The 26,883-nt window shown below is 43.1% G+C and overlaps 1 protein-coding gene across 6 annotated transcripts in view; it reads left to right on the top strand.

The window, feature by feature from the left end:
- The window catches only part of VWF (von Willebrand factor), a 227,620-nt gene that overhangs the window by 56,740 nt on the left and 143,997 nt on the right, over positions 1-26,883 (top strand). For all 6 annotated transcript variants that reach the window (XR_012155350.1, XR_012155349.1, XM_073315040.1 and 3 more), the window contains exons 14-18: positions 2,734-2,929; positions 3,560-3,775; positions 10,741-10,981; positions 12,252-12,346; positions 15,377-15,537. Coding sequence is in view for 4 of the 6 variants with exons in the window: in XM_073315040.1 (XP_073171141.1) it covers positions 2,734-2,929; positions 3,560-3,775; positions 10,741-10,981; positions 12,252-12,346; positions 15,377-15,537 (909 nt within the window). In the remaining 2 variants the exon portion in view is untranslated. The remainder of the gene's footprint in view (positions 1-2,733; positions 2,930-3,559; positions 3,776-10,740; positions 10,982-12,251; positions 12,347-15,376; positions 15,538-26,883) is intronic.

Raw genomic sequence — 26,883 nt, 5'->3', positions numbered from 1 at the left:
TATGGCCACCTTTCCCTAGTGAGTAAGATGAGGAGAGAGCCCAGAGAACCCCATCATACCACCCTGTATGCACATGCAGGCGGCTGTCCTCATTTGATTGCTACATCTTGAGGACTGCTGGGGGAGGCTAGTCAGTGCTGACCACAGCTCTTCAATCCTCCCAGGGACAGGATGAGGCAGAAGGGGGGTGCGGGTGTTTCTGTGGCACTATTCCCCTGCACATTGGCCTTCAGCTACCCACTGGAGGTGAGTGGGCTACAAGGGTAGAACAGATGTAATGACTGCAGGTCCTAACCATGCTCCCCTGCATCGCTGTTATGGGCCTCATGATTGCACACCCTTTTCTTGCATTGGTGAGCACTTACTCAAGTGAGCAGGTCCTTTGTTGTCAACAGGAATAATTGTGTGAGTAAGAGCTCACCATTGTAAGAGTCCCATAACTGAACCCTTTATCTGCTCTTTCACGGCATGAGCATAGTGCATCTATACTCTTGCTCTAGCTATATTCATTTTCCTTGCCTTCCACTCTACCCAGTATGGTTCTGTCTCTCAGAACCATCTTGAAGCCCATATCATAAAACTAGCATAGAGTTGTACCCACCTTTGCTAGCACGAATTCTGGATAAATGTTGCACAGTAGCACAAAAAGTGGGCTTAATATGCTAGCTCAAGGTAAAGGTTCATTAGAGCTTCAGCAATTGGAAAAAAAAAACCCACTGTAACAGGAGGGAAAGTTCTGGAAGGGTTTGAGACTATGGATTCAGCAATTTGTGTTTTGGTCTAGTCTAGATGTACAATACCAAAACACCTGGGATTTGTTTCAGGGTTGAGGGTAATTCAGTTAAATCCATTGGCACTTCTCAGGATTTCCTGCTTCTCTCTGCATCTGTGATCTCTTCTGCCGGGTCTCAGACCCTTACATCCTGACCATCTTCTTGCCTAGCTGTTAAAAAGTCTAATTTTCTACTTCAACCCGTTTACCATAACCGCAATAACTGTTGCTAATTACTGTCTTAGCAGTTTTTCCCATTGTCTTCTTTTATTATTATGTTCTGCTATGAATTCCTTCCCTTTTATGTACCTGAGTCAGTATTATTGTTGCCTTTGGAGCACAAATTTACAGTGTAAATGGACTGACCTATTGCCAAACATTTCTGACAATTGGGGGAAGTGATGCACTCCCACTGACTTGTGTGCAAACACTTCTGGTAAAAGTTACAGTGTTTGGATTTGCCTGCTGCATTCGTCAAGAAGAGGCACCCCTCTGGTGACCGCTGAAAGCTTGTGATTTAACCCCTTCAGGGAAGTTTCCAAAACATATACAGAACTTTGGATGAACATGAGTCACTGTGTTTGAAGAATGATGGTATCCTTAGTTAGAAACCCCTCCCCTGCTGCTGTTGTTAGTGAGAACAGGACTGGCTTCCCTTTGGAGCCCTTCACCAGTGATCTTTTATTAGCCAGAGGAATAACTGTGAAAGATATTCCACTTTTCAGCCTGCCTCTGTATCACTGCTTACCCCTGCCAAGCATACAGGGAGCTACTGTACCACTGGCCATTGGGCCAGCCCCCAAGAATTGTTTGTAATATTCATTTAGAGACCACATTCTTATGGATGTTGATGGGCACTGACAATTCCTATTGAAATGAACGGGCGTTTCAGGTACTTGGCCCCCTGGTCAGATTTGTCCTACTACTTCCCTACTCAGATGTTCTTTAAATATGTAAAAAGAAAAGGAGTTCTTGTGCCACCTTAGCGACTAACCAATTTATTTGAGCATGAGCTTTCGTGAGCTTGCATCCGATGAAGTGAGCTGTAGCTCACGAAAGCTTATGCTCAAATAAATTGGTTAGTCGCTAAGGTGCCACAAGTACTCCCTTTCTTTTTGCGAATACAGACTAACATGGCTGCTACTCTGAAACCTTTAAATATGTAGCTTTTTACGTCTTAATTTGGGGCCACGTTTAATCTCTTGCAACCCATCAGTCTTTATGTGGGTGTAAATCAGGGCAGAATTTGGCCCTGTGAGGATGTTTGTTTGGCCCTGTTTTTTTTCAGTCCCTAGAAGGAAGTCAGATAGAAATGGGGCTGGGGAAGGCTGTATACCAGGAGAAGTGCTATAGGGAAGTAGAGTAGCTTTAAAGATAGTACTGTTTTCCTTATTTTAATAAAGTTCCTTGTTCAGTGTTAGAAGAAATCAACTCTTTCTATTCTTTACCACTGTCACAAGACAACATCACTAAACTGAAATTTAGTGAATTAAAAATTACTTAAATAACTTCTAGTATTATACCTGCCCTTCTGTCCTCCTGCCATTTTTTGTGATATTACTATCATTCTCCTATATCTAAAAATCATTTTCCTCTCCACTGTTGCTGTCCTAAAGACCAACACAGACAGGGAAAATAAGCTACCCAAGGAAAACCGTGAAAGTGACTCGACATTAAGTGCTGTTAAATGCACATAGTAAATACGGGGGGGGGGGAACAGAACTTTTTTCTCTACTTAAGTAAAAATAATTCAATTGGGTAAAAAAAGTGCTACTTGTACATTTTTATTACTTCTTAAAAAAAAAAAAGTATGTAAAAACTGTTCAGCCAGCAGTTTGATTGTTAAGTTGATGGTGCCCCTTTAATATATACTTGAGGAATTTACATAGTCCAATAAAAATATTGCCATGAAACTGTGGACTAATATTGAAGAATAACCATTCTACCCTTGTTTCTGTGAGCTCTCCCCAATGTACACTGACAGAACTTGTGGTCTGTGTGGAAACTACAATGGCAATGAAGGGGACGACTTTCTGACACCTTCTGGCCTCGTGGAAGCCCTTGTGGAAGATTTTGGAAATGCCTGGAAGCTGAATGGAAATTGCCAAGACTTGTTAAAACAAGACAGCGACCCCTGTAGTCTCAACCCTCGCTTAGGTACGGAACCCTGGCCTCCACATAACATATGGTACAGTGTAACAACATGCAATCTTCCATCCCGTAAAAGTGCAACTGTTTTGTACTGGGAACAGGATCATGATAGCATCTGTAAAATAAATAAAACACCTCTCATTCCTTGCACTGAATGAGGCGGGGTCCTGTGGAAAAAAATACTACGTGATCATGTAATTAAAAACTGTATCATACTGTGTACACATAAGGAGGCTGAATTCAGGTTGCATGGGAAACCTGACGTCTGGCTTTTCCTAACTTCAGAGGGCTTGACTCTGTAACCTTAATAATGTTCTTTTTAAGGCAGTTTTTTAATTCAATTTTCTAATTTAAAAAAACAAACTTAAAAAAAACAAACCATCATGAAACTCCAGAAATGCCATCATATGGAATCATATCGATGCCAAAGTTGGGTCATGGAGAGGGTTTGGGCCATTAGATTTACAGCACAGACGTGAGCTAATGGAGTTATTTGCAGAAGTAGTGTCTACGCTACCTAGGTGCAACTGCAGCCTTTTAAGTGTATACAAGCACTTATTCTGATTATTCTTATTTCTCTTTATGGTCACTGCTCTTTTAGCGTAAAGTGTCTGGATACTATTTTTCTCATTTTAGCCAAGTATGCTGAAGATTCCTGCTCAATTCTGATGTCATCCATGTTTGAGCCTTGCCACCATGAAGTTAGCCCGTATCCATACCTGAAGAACTGCCGCTATGACGTTTGCTCCTGTTCTGATGGCAAGGATTGCTTGTGCGCTGCTGTTTCTACCTATGCCACTGCATGTGCTAGGAAAGGCGTTCTGATCGAGTGGCGGGAACCGGACTTCTGCTGTAAGTGAATGCTGCAAAGAAGTACTTTCTTGCATTGACTCTAGGGTGTCCTTTGGCACGGTCAGTAAGGCCGAGGGAGTTAAATTAAGGCCGAGGGAGTTAAACTTCTGATTTCTGCAAGGTGCTGAGTGTCTCCTCCAGGACATGTGGAACACACTCAATGGTCTTGCACTCCATTAAGAGCAGAGAGTGCTCAGTTTTTCAAAAAAGGTGCTCAGCATCAGGCAAAAGTAGCTCCCATTGAGCAAACCTCAGCTGGTTTGGTGGCTTGGTTCAGATAACTTCCCTACTAACTCTGGCTACCTATCTGAAAATGTTCTGACTATCTTGGGCTGGCAGTATCCAAAGTCTCTCATGAAGTTTATGGTAACAGGTTCTTTCATTGTATTTTGACATTTCCTATCTGGGACCCAATCCTGTGAGGCACTGACCACCTCAACTCCTGTTGTCTTCAAAAGGAGTTGTGAGTATTAACCACTGTATCAGATCTCTGGCCCTAGTAGAAAACTAGCAGACTGTTTAGTTCTGGTTCCAAGGAAAGGCCCAAGCCAATTCTTATGTCTGCACCATTCTTCCGATATGTGAGCACTATTTTGCTGTCATGTTTAGGCCTCTTTGTCTCCACTGTTAATGAATTCTAATATGACCGTGAGGCTGAAACATCTATTACAAGACAATGATGATTTATCATTGTTCAAGTAGTGCACAGAGTCCCTTCAGCAGGCCCATTGGACCCATTGTGTTACACACTGTACAGATATAAAGGGTGGGATTTTCAGAGGTGTCTAAAGGAGTTAGGCCATATCTACACTTAAAGTGGTACAGGGGCAGCAGTGCAGCTGTGCCACTGTTGCGTTTCAGTATAGACACTTACTATAGCGATGGGAGGGATTCACCCATCGCCGTAGTAAATCCACCTCCCTGACAGTCTGTAGCTAGATCAACTGGAAGAATTCTTCTGTTGATCTAGTGCTGTGTACACAGGGATTTAGGCTGGTTTAACTATGCTGCTCAGGGGTGTGGATTTTTCAAACCCCTGAGTGATGTAGCTGGGTTGATCTCATTTTCTAAACTACACCAGCTCTTAAATGCTTAATTTCCAGTGGCACCTTAAAGACTAACAGATTTATTTGGGCATAAGCTTTCATGGGTAAAAAAACACTTCTTCAGATGCACTTCTTCAGATTTTTATCCATGAAAGCTTATGCCCAAATAAATCTGTTAATCTTTAAGGTGCCACCGGACTCCTTGTTGCTTTTTTGTGGATACAGACTAACACGGCTGCCACTCTGATACTTAACTTACAGTGAAAGCAAGTGGGATCTGAGGGCTGAATTCTCCTTAGGATTGTTTGAAAACCTCACCCATAATAAATGGCAGCCCCTGTCCCACAGCACTTACAATCTAAAAGGCTAGGCAAAACAGGTGGCTGAAACACACAAGTAGACCTGGGGTGGGTGGGGGTAGAGATTGATGATGGGGTGACAAAAATAATAGGATGATTATGCACGGACCAACAGTGTGTATGTGTGAAGAATCTGGCAAGAGGCTGGAACAGAAAAAAACAATCTCCATTTTTCTCATCTCATTATTAGACAGAGCTGGTTGGAAAATTTTCCACTGAAATGAAAGTGTGACATAAAATAGAAATAGCTTTCTCCATAAATGTTTGCGGAAGACTTTTTTTCTTTTTCCCAAACAGCTCTACTCTTAAGGACAGTAGACAATCGGGAATTTTTGGGAAAAGCCCATATGCTTGGCTGCACTCCAACCCAGTTCCATTATTCCTTCTCAAACAGTAGCCGGGTGGGGCAGCCATTTGAAAAACTGACTTACTGTAGAAGCTAGAGAGGTGAGAGGTCACTGGTGTTCCAGCTGATACAATCTGGACCAGTAGAGTTCGGTGATTCTGATTGTTGGAGGCTGGATAATATTTACTGAGAGAGAAAGAACAAGACTGGATTATATTAAATTGCTGTATGGTTTCATAATATTGACCTAATTTATGTAAATGTTCAGAGAGTGGAACAGTAATTCAATAAAAATCCTTTTAAAAAAATCGCACAGGTCTGGAGGCTGAAAGCGAGAGCAGTGGTAATGCACCATTATTCTTGCTGTAATTGAACAAGTCAATTTTCACAATTAATCTTTAATAGTGTAGCACTGCTTCCTCTTCTCTGTACATTACAGAGCACTTTGTGCCTGCACCAAGTGCAGATTTCACTGACTGCAGATCCATCAGACCCCATTAGATAATTCTGATGCTCCAGACATCTCCTGTCACACAAAGGAGAACAATCATTCCTTTAATGGGCTTGAGACTTGAATATGCTGTTTGCATAATTTGTGCTGATGGCCTGATGTATTGAACTGGTGGTTGCTCCTCTGCTCTCTGGCTGAGATATAGGTTCATAGGCAAATGACTTAACAGAAGCACTTTGCTTTATCTGAAGTTCATAAGTGGCAGGTAGACTGTGGCCTCTTTATGCTACACACTGTACAGATATATAGGGTAGGATTTTCAGAAGTGTCTAAAGGGGTTAGGCTATATCTAACTTAAAGTGATACAGTGGCAGCAGTAGATTACTATACTGCTAATGTAGCATGGCATTTCTGACTGTTAAATGCAGCATGATAGGCTGTCGTACAAATCCAGCATACAGGTATTGAAAATCTTGTGGCTTCATTCTAATTCATTTGTCTAAGAGGGCAATCCAGGTCCTGTAGCCCTCTGTGGATGCAAGAGACCTAATAAGCAGCAGAACTAGTTGTGCTGCATAGGGGTGTGTAGGAGGATGGAGTCCACAATGGGGGTCTGCATCCCCTGTGTACCACATCTCCCCTACAAGGAGGAGGTATATCAGCCAATGAGTCACCAAGTGCTCCTTCAGGGCTCTCGAGCAGATTTCAGGGACCCACTGACCAACCCACCTCCTGCCTTATAGATTTGCTGCAGTAGCGTCCATGTTGCATGACTTATGTGAGGGGATTTCGGTGTGAGACGATATGTCTGAACTGCAGAGTTAACCCAGGCTCTTACTCAGGTGTTGCCCTTACCCCCGTCCTGTCCACACACAAAATCCTCTCACATGAGTTTGCTGGTGTTTTAAACCTGGGGTAGCTGGCTTGTCTGGGGCTATGGGCTAGAGCTAGGGCTGTCCTTAGGATTTATGGGGCCCTACGCAGTAGTATTAAACTGGTGCCCCTATGCCTGACTTGCTCTTAGCAACACAAAATGAATATGGCCCCTGTTTTCTTCCTAATAAGGAAACTGCAGTGCACTCTGGGTGTGCAGGAGCTGACCCGTTCTTAACTGCTGTCCCGGACATAGGCATGGACTCCATAGGTGGCTGCTATGGGGCTGGAGCGCCCACGGGGAAAATTTAGTGGGTGTGGAGCACCCACCGGAACCAAACTCCCCCCAGTGTCCCCCTCCACTCGTGCCTCTCGTGCGCCGGCAGCCCTGCACTTACCAACTCCTCCCCCTCCCTCCCAGCACTTCTGGAGTGCTGCGAACAGCTGATTCGCGGCATTCAAGCTCTGGGAGGGAGGGGGAGGAGCAGGGAAGAGGTGGGGTGAGGATGGAGCAGGGGCGGGGTGAGGGTGGGGGCTTGGGGGGAGGGGTGGAGTGGGGCAGGGCCTGGATCGGAGGTGGGGGGGCGGTGTCGAGCACCCCCCAGCAAGATTAGAAGTCTGCGCCGATGGTCCCGGTGATGCCCCAAATGTTTGAGTGCCCTACGCAGCGGCGTATGCTGCCTACGCCTAAGGACGGCCCTGACTAGAGCTCAGGTGCCACTTTCACTCAGGCTGGTAATGTGCATGCTTTGCTGTGAGGACCCTGGCTAAACCAGCGGAGTGCTGATAGTCCTCCAATGCCCTTCCCACCATTCCCCATGTATGTCTGGAAGGACAGCCAAGTTCTCTCACAATTCACCAGGAAAAAAATCATAGAGTGGGCTCAATTTAATATACGGTGTCACAAAGAACCATGCGATGTGCCCCCAGAAGTGCTAGTGACACAGAGAGCTGAGCGTAGCACCAGTGAGGACACACAGGGAGGGCTTGCGGTGTGGCTGCTCCCATCCAGTCGTCAGGCTAACTTGGGTGTTCAGGCAGGGCTGCTGATCGCCCGAGTTAACTCTGTGGCGAAGACGCACCCTAAAGTCAAAATGGGAACAGAGAAGCTCCCAAGATGGATGAATTTTGATGTAGAGCCACTAGCTATTGTAGTTTAGAGCAGGCATTTTTAGAGGTCACATATGCATATCTGTTTCCCTTCAGTTTTCACACAACCTTTCAGGGCAACAAGGTTTGTTTTGTTTTTGTTTTAATTGCATGAATGACAAAGCATAAAGTCAATTTTTTTCCTCCCACCCGCCATGACCTTAGTTGCTGCTGTTAATAAGTTTCTTAGGGGAAGAAGGTTGCATTTGATGGTGCAATATAGTGGAATTTGAATGTGCACGTTGTTGGACAGTTAGGCAGCCACTGTGGAGGACTGAGGATGCTTTTAAATCCTTAGTAAGAGCATGTGCAGCTAAGGCGTGTAACAGTTCCTCAGCTAAAATTAGGACTAGCTGTGGCATTGTCAGTCACTAGAAACAAGGAGAGTAACTATTTGCTGGATAATTGGAAACGGGGCAGAACTGGAATCCTTTATTTAAACCATCCCAAACTTTGAGGCTCAAACAAATTGGTGTCTGGATTCAAACTCCCCCTGCTTTTAGTTTGCCAAACCAATTCCGTTTCCAATGGTAGCTCTACGGTAAATCACAATCATAACCCTCCTACCTTTACATGTCCTTAGTAATGATGAAGGAGACCTTTGAAAGTGCTCCTCAGCTTTGTCTGTCAAATTGTTCAGTGTGGTGTAGCTGTAGCCGTGTTGGTCCCAGGATATTAGGGACAAGGTGGGTGAGGTGGTATCTTTTACTGGATCAACTTCTGTTGGTGAGAGAGACAAGATTTCAAGCCACACAGTGCTCTCCTTCAGGTCTGGGAAAGGTACTCAAGAGTGTCACGGCTAAATGCAAGGTGGGACAGATTGTTTATCATAAGTAGTTATCACATATTCTGTGGGAATATTCTGTGGTCTCTCTAAGCTCTTCAGTGTGATGTAGGCACTTACCTATTGCTGGAGCCTCACAGCCCCTACCCTAACATTCTCTATACCGTCCGGGGCAGTGGAGTAGCTGCTCCCACATAGATCCTTCATGTGTAAATTGGAAGCGCCATACTGCTAACTGCAGCCAGAGGCCCATGCAACAGGGATAAAAGAGAGTATCTTTTATTTTCAGTGCTGAATCAGGCCACGCCTCAGAGTATTTGCTCTCCAGTAGGTGCCCATTGCTCTGGTGAACTTTGATGACCTCCTCGGGCTCTATTGTGAGTTAGAGCACTAGCCTAGGAGTTGGGAGATGTGGGTTCTAGTCCCTGCTCTACTACAGACTTCCTGTGTGACCTTGGACAAGTCCTGTAGCTTCTCTGTGCCGCAATACCTCCTCTATTAAAGACTGTGAATTGGGTAATGGGAGCCATATAGGTACCTAACATAGATTGTGTCTTTGGGACTGGTAGGATAGGAGATAGTAGCAATACCATGAAAGCAGGATGGGAGGAGCATAGAACAGTGGCCAACCTTGCACTCTTTAACAGAGCGAAGCATGTGCTCTCCTAGCCCTGTGCTGGCTTAGCTCTGTTGGCTGGTGTGGAAGAGGGTGGGGTCGTGGCCCGACCATTTGCTATTCCTTTTGGGGTTTCTCTGGTAGCCAGGAGGCAGCCCTAGAGCCTTCAAGGCCTTGTGCTTGGGGAACACAAGGGCTGGGATTGTCTGCAGGGGTAGAACACTGAGAAGGCTCCTGCACCCCCTCGACCTAAGCTTTAGTTGTGATAGAAGCTTGCAAAGTCTGATCTGCAGCTGCTGGCCTCACTCCATTGAGGGTCCTACTTCACCTTAGACCCCTGCTGTTTCCATTAGAAGCTTGTTACAAATCCGAATGCTTCTGTAAATCCTAGTTAACAATACAGCCTTTGAGCAGAAATAGCATGACCCCGAGAGCGGCCTGTTCCTGGTCTTGTGGAAAGGAGAGGACTGACACGGCTACAACTACACTACATGTACATTTGTTGTCATTGCTGCCACCTCGTGTTGGATGCAGGTACAAACCAAGAAACTTCTCTCTAATCAACACTAGTAATTACAGAAGTAGACCAAGATATTAGAAAGCAGAGCCCCAAAGTTAGGCTCTGAGGGTCATAGTTAGGTCCCTGAAGAAGTGGTCTGACCGTAAAAAGTGCTGACTGCTGGGTGCTCAGCACTTTTTGAAAATCATGCCACTTTTATGTTGATTTAGGAACCTAACCTAAGCAATCTTGACCCTAAACTACATTGTTTATGAAAACTAAGTAAAAAGAAGGAAAAGTACAGGTAGAACAATGATTTCGTAAACCCACAACTCCCTTTTAGAGCCAAGTAACAGCAGAAACTGGAGGCAGTTTGTATTACTCTTCCCCCCCTTTTGTGGGAATCTTTTTCCGACATTCATTATCGATTCTGCTTGATGCTGTAGCTTGCTCACATTGTACAAGTGGTTCCATTGACTTCAATGGAAGTATCTGCATGAGTTACACCAGCAGGATATGGCCCTTGATGTGCCACTGATGGGTTTCCTGTTTTTTTTTTGTTTTTGTTTTTTTGTTTTTTTTTTAAATAATTTCCTTGTTAGGGTAAAAAGAGCTAATAGTAAAAGTGAATCAGAACACACACACACACACACACACACACACACGGCTGTTATCAGATCAAAAAAATAGGCAGCTATTCATTTACAGCCTGGTCCAAAGTCAGCTGAAGCCAATGGAAGGGTTATACCTGTTAATATGAAAACGTTCTCCACTGATTACATGAATTGTACAGGACAGTGGGTTTTTCCATTGTGGTTTCATGGATGTGTGTTATTTCACAGCAATGACTTGTTCAGAAGGCCAAATTTACCAACAGTGTGGAACTCCATGCAACCAGACCTGCCGATCTCTATCCTACCCAGATGTAGGCTGCAATGAGTTCTGCATGGAAGGCTGCTATTGTCCACATGGGCAATATATTGATGAGCATGGAGATTGTGTACCAAAGTCCCAATGCTCTTGCTACTATGATGGTGAGATCTTCCAACCAGATGATGTCTTTTCAGACCATTACACCATGTGGTAAGTGCAGTACTCATAACTGATTTCAGTTGTTTCTTTACATACCATTTACAGAGGTTTTTGAAAAGCCTCATTAGATAACTAGGCCAGACCGCTGGTGGAAATTGACATAGCCATACTGAAGCCAAAGGAGCTGTGTCTATTTAAACTAATTGAGGGTTTGCCCATAACTAATCTAAATGTAGGCATCTTCCCAAGGCGTATCAAAAGCATCTGCATCAGGTAGTAAAATATGAAACCAAATTTTTCTGCAAAACAGTCTGCCAGTTTGAAATGGAGTTTAGTAACTTCCTTACCCTTTTACTGCTTTAAAGAATGTCTTTTTAATGCACACTAATACATTTTTTAAAATGCTTAAAATCTAATTATCTCTATCAAAAAAAGCAACTACTAAGTAGCATTTATAGTTATGAAATGGCAGCTAGGAACTGAATTGATGAACTGTTCCTGACCAGCCCAATTTCTGAAATAATATCCTCTCATTTTCCCCTTAACCATAGAGGTCATATTGAGAGCCATAAGAGGCCACTTCTCCTCCTCCACATTGCAACAAATAGGGCTGTGTTAACACTCTGTTACTCAGTTTTATGCCAGTGTAACTCCATTCATTTCAGTTGTGTTCCATCAGTATGACACTGCAGTAATGTGATGATGAATAATAATGTGTGCTTAAAGGCAAGTTTGCCTTGGTAGGTTAAGGCAGTGGCTCTCAACCTTTCCAGACTAGTGTACTGCTTCCAGGAGTCTGAGCTGTCATGCATACATTTCACTTACAAACTACTTGCTTACAAAATCAGACTTATAAATAGAAAAGTATCACTGCACATTATTACTGAAAAATTACTTACTTTCTTATGTTTACCATATCATTATAAAATAAATCAATTGGAATATAACTATTGTACTTACATGTCAGTGTGTAGTATATAGAGCAGTATAAAGAAGTCATTGCCTGTATGAAATTTTAGTTTGTACTGGCTTTGCTAGTGCTTTTTATATGTAGTCTGTTGTACAATTAGGCAAATATCTAGATGAATTGATGTGCCCCTCTCTGCATACCCCCAGGGGTACGTGTACCCCTGCTTGAGAACCACTAGATTAAGGGTATACAGTGGGTATGGAACTACAGATTGCTCAGTGTATGTACAAATTGCTAGCTACAGCCTTGCATTTCTGGAGCATTTCTTGTAGACTCTCTAAAAACCATAATGCAAGTGAAAGTTAAATGTCAGTTTGTTAAATATACTCACTGTTTGTTTTTCTTTCATAGCTATTGTGAAAACGGCTTCATGCACTGCACTACAAACAAAGTCCCTGGTGCCTTCCTGCCAGATGTTTTCTTTGACAATCAGCCATCTGCCAGAAGTTAGTATGCTTTAAAAAATTTATATTTGTTGTTGTTCTTTTCTACAGTGTCTTGCTACACAGTTTGAGGGGAGGGATGCATCAGTAGTGCTTGGGTGGGTGGGAGTGTGTTTATAAAACCAGTGCCTTCTATGGGATGGAGCCGGGTATATTCCCATCTTCAGGAGAATCTGGGGGTGTTCACTGCATTGCAGTGGGATGCTGAGCACCACTCATGATTGATTCCTAAAACAATTACATTGGAGTTTCCCTTTAGCTAAAGGGATTAAGGGTGATGATCACTTAGGGGTGATTTTAGCCCCCAGTTGCTATTGGATGATCACATTACAGCAGAGATCCAGTAAGCTTTTTACCCTCTGTGTCTGGCTAGGAAGTTGTAATCTTTTCTTTCAGATGTGGCCAGTGTCTCTGTTAGTCTAATTGTGAGGTGACAAAAGTTTGGCTATCACAATGCACTCTACAGGAGGCTACACCTTAAAACCATTTGGAGACCAAAATTGGTGTAAAACACAATAGCTGGCTCACTGAGTGGGGTATCTCAGTAGGAGCACATGACTCCACGAACATCACTGGCTTCCTATTGGTCTCCTGAGCGTGTCTAAGCTGTTGGTTATGAACTATACAGCCCTAAATGGCCTGGAACCAGCCTACAAGAGGGACCCCCTCTCTCCCAATGCTGTCCTAACAGAGCTGTGGCCCACAGGGGCATGTGAGCTGGATCCCCTTTGTTATAAAAGAGAGGGGCCAGCTGGTAAGGTGTTCACTGTGCAGGCTCTGGGAATCTGGAACTTGTTCTAACACTTGTCAGAAAGAGCCCAAATTGAGTGACTTTCTGGAAAAGCTGCAAAAGACACCTATTTAAGAGGGGGTTTGGAGAGGGCCAAAGGTGTATGCTTCCAGGACCATGAAGGGATAGAGTTGGCTGAATGCCAGTTGAACTGATTACTTCAGTGCTGCTGAGCTTTACTGGTATTGCGAATGGTGTGTTAGGGGACCTAGGGCCTTGGATAGGCATCTATTTAGATATTCTTTAAATAGAAATAATTACAAATAAATATATCAAGAGCTGGTTGGAAAATGTTGACTCTCCATTAAAAAATGGATACCGCAAAAGTCTGGTAACTTTATAACTATGTTGGTCAGAGGGGTGTGTGATGGGTTCCCCACACCTACCCCGAAGGATGCCACCTGGAACTGGAGTACCACTGAGCCCACCTGACCCACCAGCCTGGGCTCCCTCTCACACTGTGCCGCTGTGACAAGTTGCTAAACTCTCCAACCTTGCTCTTTCACCAGCATACACACAGGTAGGGACACACCCAGCTGCAGCTTCACACATGAGATCAGCTCTGCATGGGAAGGCTCACCTAAGGAACTGCCCAGTTACTCAAGTGCACACCCCGCTTTGAAGGGTAAACCCAAATTTATACCATCTTGCACTGCACAGGGAACTGCACAGCTTAAGCTCATGAAATTCATCCCTCCCTCAATGTGGAGAGGAATATACACAGCTTTCTGCCCCAAGTATGATTTCCACATGCTGGTTTTAGTCAAAACAAAAACAAGTTTATTAACTACAAAAGATAAATTTTAAGTGATAGCAAACAGATCAAAGCAGATTGCCTTAGTAAATAAACAAAACCGCAAACTGAGCTTAACACACTAGATAAGTAGGATATGAATAGTCAGATTCTCACCCTGAGTGATAAACAGGCTGGCAGATTCTTAAGGCACAAGCTGCCTAGGCTCTGCAGTTTGGGTTGTCCAGGTTTTCATACACAGGCTAGAAATCCCTCTAGCCTGGGACCATCACTTCCCCCAGTTCAGTCCTGGTTCCTCAGTATTTCCAGGGGTGGTGTTGTAGGGAGAATGGGGAACCTTCATGATGGCATTTCTCCCCTTTTATATCTTCTTCCCACTTGCGGGAAAGCTCTTTGCTGTGACCTGGGTCAGACAGTTTCCATTGTGCAGTGCTATCTCTGAGAGGTTTCTGTTGTACACAGTTCCTGGGGTAATCCGTGTGCCTGTGTGCCTTTCCTCAATAAGCCATTAACCTTGTTTGGCCTTTTTATTATTATAAGGCGGCTTGTGGGTGTTTTCAACCTCCCAGCACATTTCAGTAACACACACGTAGCTAGACTTCATAACTTCACATATGACAACAGCACATACAATCCAACAAGATGTTACTGTCTAGCAGATCAAGACTTTTAGAATGATACCTCACGAGGCACACTTTGTACAAAACCTATCCTAATTACATGATCGTGGTGACTGTTGGAGTGCCAGGATGTCACAGGGTGATTTTCTTTTACTGGAGCTGCCAGAGACTTTCCCTATTGCCTTTCCTTGATGGAGCACATCCCTGCTACTGGAGTCTTGCTTTCTGGTGAGGATAGGCTCTGCAGCAGGGAGACAGCAGGACGCTATGCTGCTACAAATAACCGCGTATAGATGGGAGAGGCACTGCTTGGGCATGCAGAGAGCTGTGTAGGGTGCGTACCCTGAGGCTCTGGCATGTCTTTAGTCATCTAAGCAGAGCCTTATGGTATACACTGCTATTTATACCCATGCTAGGGGGTGTGTGTATTGTGTGTACTCGGCACGCTGCCATATGGAGTGCACACTGTTGACATGCCTATAGTTGTACCAGCCTAGCGAGGATGCAATTATACTGAGTGCTTTACACCGATATACCTTATTCCTCTTCTTTAAGGGGCATCACCTATACTGGCACCTTTCTCTCAGTATAACTGTGCCCACATTAAGGGATTGTACTGCTTTAACTATACTGGTGTAGTTAAAGCAGTACAACTTTTGTGTGTTATCCCATTGAGATTCACTGGGGTTTTTAGAAACGTCACCCTCTAGCCACACAGGCATGGGAAACTGGGTATGGAACCTGTGTTCTGCTTTAGTCCTTTCGCAAAACCAAGTTTCTGATCAAAATGCTGACAGATCCCTAGGAGCGGAGTTATCCTAGTGAAATTTTCTTCTTAATTACAATTGTTTACATTTTCTTCCTTCAAGTAAAAAGAAGCTTGACATGCAGGGCACCTATGGACAAGTTTGTTTGTCCTCCAAATAACCCAAGAGCTGAAGGGATAGAGTGTACCAAGACCTGCCAGAACTACGACTTAGAGTGTGTTAGCCATGGCTGCATATCTGGATGCCTCTGTCCCAAAGGAATGGTAAGCAAAATGTGAATTGCTATGTTTAGTAACTGAGACAAATAAAAGTGGATCATCCTGATGTTCTTGCTTTCATTCTTTCCCATTCACAGCTTTCCTGCTGTTCAAAACCATGTGGTTGGTTGCAGTGTATTCTGCAACAGGTAGCATAATAATTGAGTGCTAAGAGCCACATTTTGGTGCCCCAGAGCAGGTGCATTGGGAAGGGAAAATGCACAGAGAACCCCTACCTAGCACCCCTTCATAGAAAGCAGCCAGAATGACTATGCACCAAGACAATGACTGTGATTAAATCTCATGATTTAGGGTTTCAGCTGGCCACCTGCAGGAAGGATTTTTTTTTTCTAATGCCCAATTACCCTGATGACTTTTGCCTTTCTTTGAAGCATCTGAGATTGGCCACAGCTGGAGATGGGACACCAGACAGGGTGGACCACTGCTAGCTCTCTTTGTGCTAGCATGCTAAAAATAGAATGTAGCCGTGGCAACGTGAGCTGCGCTATGGCCTTGCCATATCAAGTACGTACCCATCCGAGACCATAGGCACGTACTCTGGGTGGCTAATCCAGCCTAGAGCTCATGCTGCTGTGGCTACATTTATTTTTAGCACTGTACGACAATGAGAGCTATGAGGAATATGTCTACTTGAGCTGGGATTCACACCCCCAGCTCCAAGTGGAGATATAGCTTTTGATTCCTGGCTCGTGTGCATTGCTTATTGTGCTCAGTCAAACTTATCTCCAGTTTTGGGGTCAGGATGGAATTTTTCCCCAGGGTCAGATTGGCAGGGACTTAGGGTTTTTGCCTTTCTCTTCAGCATGGGCCATGGATCACTTGCTAGCATTATCTCACTAATCAATTCCCTGGCACTGCAGGGGCCTCAGGTGTTGGTGGCACCTTGCTTTCTCCTGCTCTCTGCCTGTGTGGCTCTCCTACCACACAACAGTTTAGTCCCGAGGACAGATATGCTTTAGTCTAATTTACATTAGTGGACTCAAGAGAGGAGTATCTGGGTGAGATTTAATAACCTGTGATATACAGGAGGCCAGACTAGATGATCTAATGGTCCCTTCAGGCCTTAATCCCTGTAGAATCTATGAGAATGCTGCAGCCGTCATTCTCAGAGCATGGGGTAGGGATGCTGCACAACCTATTGGGGCTTGTCTAGCCAGGTGAGGTGGTGTGGTTAAGCTCTCACTCACCCACACAGCTGCTAGTGCCCAGAGGTCAATGTGGGTGGGTTACAGTTGGAACTCACGATGTATCTTTTATAAAGCTGCTGTAGGCGGTGCTTCTGTGCCCACTCCCCCTAGTAAAACTGATTGGAGAATGAACACATTTATCTGTGAATAATTTATATGACATATGAAGGAAAAAAATTGTTGAACAAATTCTTTTGGGGAAAATAATGCTGGCAAACTAGGGGTTTTGTTGTGTCTTGATTTAACTTTCCTTAAAACTCAGAGACTCTGGTTGGAACTGCATTTATAGTAGTCCAAGGCCTGTTAATACTGTCTTCTAAACTAGATCATTTATTTGCCTGCCTACAAACCTAGCATAAACCAAAGGGAAAGGTTTTCTGTTAATTACGCAACTGCAAGTGCTGATTTTTATTTATAGCTATTTAAGGTTTGAGCTCAAAGTAGTGCAGATTTCCTTGTGTGGAGATTTGCTTTTAGTTAATAAAGGAAAGCATGTGCACTACTAGAAGTTAAGGTCAAGGTTTTATAAAATGAGTGATTATATTTAGCCTCCTAAATTAGTATGTAGCCACCCAAATAAATGCTCTGATAAGTAGCCAGTAGTTCCCACTAATTTCAATAGGAGTTACTGGGTGCTGAGCACTTTGGAAAAATGAGGCCAATGATGTAAGTTTCTAAATATGAATTTAGAAGCCCAACTTTAGGCACCCATTTTTTAAAATTTTGGTCACGACTTCCACCATGTTTACTAATGCTAACTTGTATCAGTAGAAATTCTGTCACCCACCTAACGTTAATAAATACAGAGATAAAAAGACACTCTCCCTCTGGGCCCCCAGTGCATCTCTTTTGTTGATGTCTCACTACTTAGAGTGTAAGCTGCTCCAAGCACAGACAGTCTATTCGTTGACATTTTAAAGCATGTGGGGCACAGTATCAGGTTTTAACCAATAATAATACATTCTAGAGCTGATAAGAAACTGGTTCCCCCACCCACCGCCCCCCCGAAAATTCTGAGTTTGTGGAGAAAAGTTAAAACCCAACATATTTTGGCCACAATCCAATACATTTTGATTCTGAAATGGTGCCTCCTGGGAGTTGTAGTTCAGGTACCTCATGTTCCCATTCTCCTCTTTAGGCTGGGCTCCTTGGTCAACTACATCTTCTGTAATGCATCAAGACCTCCCTTCTTGGTTAGGGGAGGTGGCGCTCCTGGTATTTCAGTTTGCGGTCAAAATATTTTGATTTTTGCTTGAAAACAGAAAATGTTTCCATTTGGGGCATTTGATTTTTCAATGAAAAATTGTAATTTTCCTCAGAAAGAGACTTTTGGCAAAAAAAAAGTTCATGTAAACAAAAAACCCATTTTCCATTGAAAAACTTTTGCCATGGAAATTCTTTAAACAGCCCTTGAGAATTCACTTTGTTCACTAGTTTTGAATTCTATCTAAAACAGTGGTTGACTTCATTTGTAGCAACTATGTAGATTTATAGACCGGTGGTGCTTTTTCTCTTGTATGAGAGTATAGTTCTTTTCTCTTTCAGTATTTCTTCCAATGTCTTACTAGAAACTAGATGGCTTATTAGACAGTAATTTTCAGGATCACTGTCCTTTTTTGTTTTGTTTTGTTTTGTTGGAAGATTGGTACCCTATTTGCTGATAATCAGACATTTATAGGGGCAGATTCTGCTCCAAAATAGAATTGTTTTCTGATGACAGCAGCTGAGACTGTGAGTTGCAGCAAGGATGAGGAAAGCTCCTTGTACTTCCAGCTACAGTCTTTTGTGTCAGCCGTGAGCAATGCTAGCAATGGGTTAGTTCCAACAGCGCTCTTTTGTGGCAGATACAAAACAGTGATTGAGAGAGATTACACATCAATACTTTCAAGGACAAATTATTCACCTACAAGAATAATTCATTTTTCTCTTTATTAAAACTGTGTTACTACTTTTCAGATTTCAAATGCTGAAAATATTCCACTAATTTTCCTAGCTGGGGGGAGAGAGAATCTTCTAGCATAGTATATAGTAATGTTAGTAAGTGAGCCTCCCAAAGATTTGCAGTTTGTTTGGGCTCATGCCAAATTCTATGAGAATTATCCTGATCTGCTCTATCTGTGCAATGGATCTGAGATTTGGGGCTGCTTCCAGGAACTGGTGAAGGTCCAGGATAGAGCTATTCATGTAATGAAAAAAGTAGTCATAATTATTCAATGGGGGAAAATGCCAACATTTGAAACTGAGGGCTTATCTACCCTTGAAATGTGTACACTTCAGTGTAGGCACCACCTAGGCCAACAGGAGGGGTTTCCCCTATAGGCGCTGACTCCATGGGTGCTCCAGCCCTGGAGCACCCACACAAAAAAAATTAGCAGCTGCTTAGCACCCACTTGCAGCCAGCTCCTCCCCCACAGCCGCCCAGCGCCTCCCACTGGCTGGCAGCCCCACTGATTAACTCCTCCCCCTCCCTTCCAGCACCTTCTGCCTGCCACAATTAGCTGTTTCGCAGCATGCAGGAGGCTCTGGGAGGAAGGGGGAGGAGTGAGGACAGGGCACCTCAGGGGAGGGTGGAACTTGGTGAGAAGAGGCAGGGAAGAGACAGAGTGGGGGTGGGAAGAGGTGGGCAGGGTTGGGGACTTGGGAGAAGGGGTGGGGTGGGGGTGGGGCCTTGGGCAGAGCAGGGGTGGGAAGAAGTGGGATGAGGTGGAGGCTTGGGGGAAGGGGGCAGGTGGGTGGCAGGACCGGGGGCAGAGCGAGGGGTTGAGCAACTCCTGGGCCCGGAGGATGCCGGCGTCTATGCTTTCCCCATTGGCGTAAGTAATACACCTTCCCAAGAGCCAGTAGCTAGCTTGATGGAAGAATTCTTCCATCAGCCTAGCATTGTCTACACTGGTTTCAATATGCCACTTGGGTGTGGATTTTTCATACCCTGCCCAACATAGTTCAGCCAACCTAATTTTCTAGTGTAGACTAGGCCTAATATTATTCACAGTGGCTTTATTGAACCAGTGCTACTGCACAGGTTCTTATTTTTTCTGAACTGGTTTGATCCATCATCGAGACAATTTCTGCATCAGCTTTGGTCTACACTTGAAAGTTATATTGGAACAGCTATGTTGGTTCAGGGTGTGAAAAACCACACCCCTGAAAGATGTAGCTCTGCTAACATAAATCCCAGCATAGGTGCAGCTATATCAATGGAAGAGTGTTTCTGTAGCTAATATTGTTTGGGCAGGGGGTGTTCCTGCACCAATCGAAAAATCCCCTATGCTACGGGGCTATGCCGATGTAGCTATGCTGGTCTAGTCTCCGTAGTGCGCACATACCCTAAGACTCTTACCAGAAGACGCAGCTCTTGAAATTTGATGTAAACTGCCCCATTGAAGTCGGTGGAATGATTCACCTGAGTTTAGGCTTTGTAGGATTAGGACCATCCCTTGAAACCTGGTAAAAGAGGGCTAGCCCCTTTTATCCACTAGATGGCAGTATAGTTCAATCTACTGGTAGAACTCAATCTTGGAGCAGTTGCTTGCTATTTTGCTAATTTCCATTCTGGCAGGTGAGAAAACCCACAAGACCCTCCATTCTGGAAACTATCCTCAGACTAAGTTAACATCTGAAGGCATACTTATTTCATTGTAGCCAGTGCCATAAAAAGAGAGTATCAAGGCTCAGGTTGTTTTTTGTTTTTTGTTTTTCTCTTGCTGGGAACCTGGGTATAGAAAATGGAAAGGTCTGAGATTCACTGGCACTGGGGAACCCCTGAAATGGATTGGGTGGGATATGCTCACTTGATGCTAATGAACAGTCTCCAGAGCAAGACAAAATATACCCCAAAGTTTCAATCAAAAGAGCCTCGGGGAAGAATCATTCCTGATGCTGCGTTTGGCAACCAGCTTAACCTTGTGCTCATAGCAGCCTTTGCCACAGGTGACAAGATTTTAATATCAATCTGGTGTGAAATGCTCCTTTTTAGCCGTGCAATTTGATTGGATGCCAGTTTCTCCTCCCCAGAGTATTCCTAAAGATAGAGATGGGGTGGAAATTAAATAATGTAATGATCTTGGTATTTTCCAGATTAGTGATGAGTAGAGCTGAGCAAATGCAACCAAAAAAGCAATTGTGAATATTTTTCACAAATGAGACTTCCCAATTCACTTTGCTGGTCCCCAGGACCCTTTTAATTCTCAAACCTTCAGGGGAATAATTGTTGTTTGCAGGAATATCTGTCGGAAGGAAAAGTATCTTGAATACTAGCATAAATAAATATTTGCACAAGTATTATCACCAGAAGTGCACTTGTGGACATTTCAAAAGGTCTTTTTGTTATTTGCACAATAGATTAGTCAGACAATCAGAATGCTTACAAATAATTCATGAACGGGAAGAGGAAATCCCCTTGCTTTTAAAGCCTAAAGCGTCCAATCAAGAAACCCAATGCCATGTGGTTTTTGTGACCAATGATCCAGCACAAAGAACAAATGCTTACTGCAACACGTGATGATAAACACAATGTTGCCCTTAGCATAGACAGAGACATACTTAAAAATATCAGGTTTCAGAGTAGCAGCCGTGTTAGTCTGTATTCGCAAAAAGAACAGGCGGACTTGTGGCACCTTAGAGACTAACACATCGTAGCTGTAGCTCACGAAAGCTTATGCTCAGATAAATTGGTTAGTCTCTAAGATGCCACAAGTCCTCCTGTTCTTTTTACTTGAAAATGTGTTAACTGGGTTAACTACAATCAACAGAGCAATCCATAGGTTCTACTGTGTTAACGCAAATTGCTTGTTGAACAGTTGTGAATAACATATTTCAATAATAAAAAAGGACAGTATGAAGAAGGAGCCATCGTATAAATTGGAACTGTTTTAAATTTTTTGATGGAAAAAGTGTCCCCTCAGAAAACGTTTCATTTAAGTTGAAATTTTCCAGGTGAAATGTTGATTTAAATAATTTTTAATTTTTTTCCAATTGCAAAATTCAAAACAAACAAAAATAATTTACATCTGACAATAAAAAACAACCCTCAACATTGTTTTTTAACTTAAAATATTTTGTTTTTGGGAAACAAGAATTTCAGTTTTATTTATACATTTCCCCATTGTTTAATTTTCTAGTTTGGATTTTTTGTTTCCCCCCTTCCCTTTCTCTCCCTTTTTATGTTCCCCCCTTTTCCCCCATTGGAATGGGGAAAACCCCACTTTTCATATATTTTTACATTTTTCTACCTCAAAACACTGGAAATCAGTAAGTATGTGTGCAAAATTGTGGAAAAAAACCTACTCTTTCTCACTTGCTTATGACTTTGCCAACTACTTCCAGGTAGAAAAAATATGTTTAAAAAAAAAGTGTGAAAAGTAGGGGTTTCCCCACTCTAGTGGAAAAAAGAGGGGAATATAAAAAAGGGAGAGGTCAGGGGTTGAGGACGGATGGACAGAAGCCCAAAATAGAAAATCAAAATTGTTTTTGTTTTCAGAAACTGAAATGAAACGAAATGACATTTGAAATCAAAACCAAAAACATTCATTTTGTTTCAGCATATTGAAATGAAATAAAAATGTTAATTTCGAAATGTTATACCATTTAGAAAAATCCCATGGAAAACCTGACATTTCCATTGGAAAATTTGGAAACTGGCGCGGGTGGGGGGAAGGTTCCCAATTTTTTTTTTATAAGGGAATGATTTGGGTTTTCTGACCAGCTTTAACGTAAATTGTTCACTGCAGGTTTGTTCAGATCTGACAACAAACTGTAACTCAGAAGTCTCCAAGAATAGGTGAGAGAAATGGACACAAATCAGACGTCAAGAATTATAACATTCAAAAACCAGTCGGAGAACACTTCAATCTCTTTGATCACTCGATTACAGACCTAAAAGTTGCAATTCTTCAACAAAAAAACTTCAAAAACAGACTCCAACGAGAGAGTGCTGAATTGGAATTAATTTGCAAACTGGATACAGTTAACTTAGGCTTGAATAAAGACTGGGAGTGGATGTGTCATTACACAAAGTAAAACTATTTCCCCATGTTTATTTCCCCCCACACACAAACACACTGTTCCTCACACGTTCTTCAGAGTAGCAGCCATGTTAGTCTGTATCTGTAAAAAGAAAAGGAGTGTTTGTGGCACCTTAGAGACTAACAAATTTATTTGAGCATAAGCTTTCGTGAGCTACAGCTCACTTCCTCTGATGCATTCAGTGGAAAATACAGTGGGGAGATTTATATACACAGAGAACATGAAACAATGGATGTTACCATACACACTGTAACGAGAGTGATCAGGTAAGGTGAGCTATTACCAGCAGGAGAGTGGGGCCTTTTGTAATGATAATCAAGGTGGGCCATTTCCAGCTCACCTTACCTGATATAAATCTCCCCACTGTATTTTCCACTGCATGCATCCAATGAAGTGAGCTGTAGCTCACAAAAGCCTATGCTCAGATAAATTTGTTAGTCTCTAAGGTGCCACAAGTACTCCTTTCCTTCCTTTTCAGTAACTCTCTGCCCATAGCTACACTAGGAAGATGCATTAGGTTGGAAAATTAGGGTTAACTAACATGATGATAAACATGACTTAGCATCTAGAATAGATAAGAACAAGTAGCATGTTTTAAAACATGCTAGTCTATCATGGTTAACACATTTTTTAACGTGACTGTCTGTATCCCTGCTAAGGGCAAAGTTGTGCTTAGCTTTGTGTTAGTTAAAGCATGTTAGTTAATGTGTTCCAACAGGATGCACTTTCCCAGTGTAAACAAAGCCTCTGAGGGCATTTTTCTCCCTTTCCTACTTTACTACCCTGACTTACGGAGAGGTGGAATGAGAGAATCTGAGGTTCCATGGGCAGGGGGAAAGTGCAGGACAGAGCAGATCACAGTTAAACACAAATAAAGTGGCTGATAGGACTGAGGAACCTTAAACATTTTGAAGCCTAAAATGTTCTTTTTAATTTTTAAAAATGCTTTGAGAAATCTTGTACCAAGAATGGGACATCTAAACAATTACAATGCCAAACGGTTTGTGTTTCTTGCACATCCCCAAACAGCTGGAACCTTCATCAACTAGTTAGTCACATAAATAATGAGGATGTGAGATGGTGTGAACAGCAGCTACTCTCCTTACAGTCCTCTGACCTTTCTTGAGTTACCTCCCCATGCAGCCATGCCCACGCTACCTTAAACTGAGAGACTGTTAGATCTCCTGTGCTAAACAGGAGAAGGCATCTACTGGATGCAAGACTTCCACGGGAAATGTGACTGTTTACAGACAGAAGTGGTGACAAGGCGGTATGTGGCATTTTTCTTTCAGTCATTACAGACCTGTGACCCAGCATGGTGTTGGGGCACTGGGCTACCAGCGTCAGAATGGAAGTTAAAAACTGAGCTTCTGATCATGTGGTTTTGGAGGCAAAATTATTAATATTCCTGAATCCCTAATTCCCTGCCTATGGTTTCAACTGGATAAGGAATTTGTCACTCCCTGCCTTTAACAGTCTACACAATTATTTCATGGTTGCTGCTTTTCTTCCCAGCGATGGCTGCATGTTAGTACTGGGAAAAATGACACTTATCCGTGTAGTCTGTGTTGTCAGGGGTAGATTGTGATTAGCTCTGTATGAGTGTGTGAAGGGCTAAGGGGCCAAGGAGAAAATGCACCAATCTTCCCTTCATTAACCCCTTCACCAGTCCCAGGTTTTGTGCCCAAGGAGGTTAGCCTGAATCATAGAATATCAGGGTTGGAAGGGACCTCGGGAGGTCATCTAATCTAACCCCCTGCTCAAAGCAGGACCAATTCCCAATTTTTGGCCCACATTCCTAAATGGCCCTCTCAAGGATTGAACTCCCAACCCTGGGTTTAGCAGGCCAATGCTCAAACCACTGAGCTATTGGTCATACTCAAGCCTAGTGCTGACAGTGATGCTAAGTTCCACAGAAGAGCTGGGAAGTGGAGGGGTAAGAGTGGGGCCACAAACAGTCTTCCTATGTGCCACCAGGAGCTCACTTTGAAATGAGGGAAGGAGAGCAAATGCTGCACCTTTTCAAAGGGCATAACTGGGATCTCTTCTGGCCTATTCTCCCTCTGTGCTACTGGAGGTATGGAGATTGAGTCTGAAGCAATGCCTCTAGGACATCACACTGGGGAAGGGTACCTCTGCCCGCACCTGACCTCCATGGGCTTGTACTTACATTGCATAATAGTGCCCTTGAAAGACCATAGAGCACTTTGGGCTGTATGTGGTTATAAGGCCCTCTGTAACGTAAAATGCTTTGCATTAATATTCTGGGTTAGTTGTTATACAAAATGTAAGTGCCAAGAAGTGTGTCAGATTCAGGCTACATAAAACCTTGCATATGAGCTAAACACGTTACTGAGTGAGTAGCTGTCTCCGGAACTGCTAGGCATCGTCTATTTAAAAGAACAAAACAAAACTGAAAAATCCTTATTCTGGGGCCAACATACACTACAAAAGTAACATGTGATTTTGAAAACTGAGAGTAGGTCACTACCTAGTCTTGAAAACAGCTTTCAGAAAGTTTTTTAACTGTGTCTTGTCTTGGCAAAATTATAGAAAGGATAAATTGAACTGTACTAGTTGAAACTGCTGTTTTGAAAACCACGCTATTTTTTATCATTGGGATTCTCAAACTTTTTCATACCGTGAACCACATTATGTGGGATATGTTCCTCCCTATTGCCAATATCTCAGCTTCTTTTTCCCTCTGCTGCACTGACTTTATTACAGGACTCTCAAGTATATTATTCATCATTTCTGTTCCACTGGTATGGACGATAATATATTAAGTGTACGTGGCCATTCCCATCCATTGCAAACTGAAAGAGAAAACGTGGCTTATTTCGCCTCCCTTATATTCAGGAAAATATTCTTTCTTCCAGTCATTTTTCTCAGGTACATACTCAGGCGGCTAACCTGAGTAGTTATCTGTGTTGCCCCAGCCACTCTGCTAGTGCATGTCTATCTACCCATGCTGGGGAGCACCTTCTCAGCTGTTGTGTAGACATACCCCATGTGATCAGCCAGCTCTCTGTGGACTTCTAATGGTCCATGGACCACAGTTTCAGAACCTGTGTTTAGTACTGAATAGATGGGGCCAGTGCTGACCCTTTGAGCAGATGCCAAGTTCTAGGACCTTGTGTGGAAGTGCAGAGATATTCTGCTGACTTACCCTGGCAGTCAGACTAGATGGGTCTCATTTCCAATTCAGACATATGAAGGATGCAAAAGTGATTATTTCACTTTGACAGTTAAAAGTGAGCAGGTGAGTTTTGAGATTTTGGGCCTTGGTGGGGGGAAATATTCTGTATTCCAATAGGCCATAAACCAAAACCAGATTTTAGCAAAACCAAACCCATGCTGGTTTTTGCCCGACTCCGTAGTTGTGGGCATCTCCATTGTGGAAAGTCTGTGATAAATTTCAGGAAATTCAGAGAAAAGTAACAGAAATAGCTGAAGGGTCTGGAAGGACTGATGTCTCAGGAAAGAGATTAAAAGACCAAATTTGGCCAAATGTGTGTGTATTTGAAGAGGAAGACGCTTAGTAGTATATAAAAGTGGAGGGCTATAAATACAAATAATGGGATATAGTTAAGACAGGAAAAAATAGGCTGAATATAATGAGACATTCCCCAATCGTAAAATCTATTAGTCTGTGGAATACCCTCTCAAGGGAGCTGTTCCTTGGGTCATTAATCTGCAGTTGGCAGAGCACTGGCAAATACTCCCAGCATCTGCAAGGCACCAACCTAATCAGTTTGCTTTATCAGAGCTAAAAATGGCCTGAGCTGTGCTCTTTTCTTGTGGTCATGGTCAGTTTCACTGGATACTGTTTCTTCTGTGGGTTTCTTTTCAGTGTTTGTCCTTTGACTGCTAATCAGCCTTAACTCTACTTCTGGCTTCTTCCTGGTGCGATCATCTTCTAGCTTGTTATGCTTGGGATACCTAGTGCTTGTGAATCGCTCACTGCAAGCTTCCCCTCCGCTCGTCATAGTAACCACATTCTTTTTTTCTTTATCCTTCTTCACCCTATCCCATGTTTAGTCTTTCTCATCAGTTCCTCAGTAAGTTCTCTTCTGGTCTATTCTATTTTACTGCCCCGGTTTCTCTCAGCAACTTCCGC

This window comes from Lepidochelys kempii, chromosome 1 (assembly GCF_965140265.1).
Source record: "Lepidochelys kempii isolate rLepKem1 chromosome 1, rLepKem1.hap2, whole genome shotgun sequence".
In the NCBI taxonomy this organism is placed as follows: Eukaryota; Metazoa; Chordata; order Testudines; family Cheloniidae; genus Lepidochelys; species Lepidochelys kempii.
This window is presented reverse-complemented; position numbering and strand designations above follow the sequence as displayed.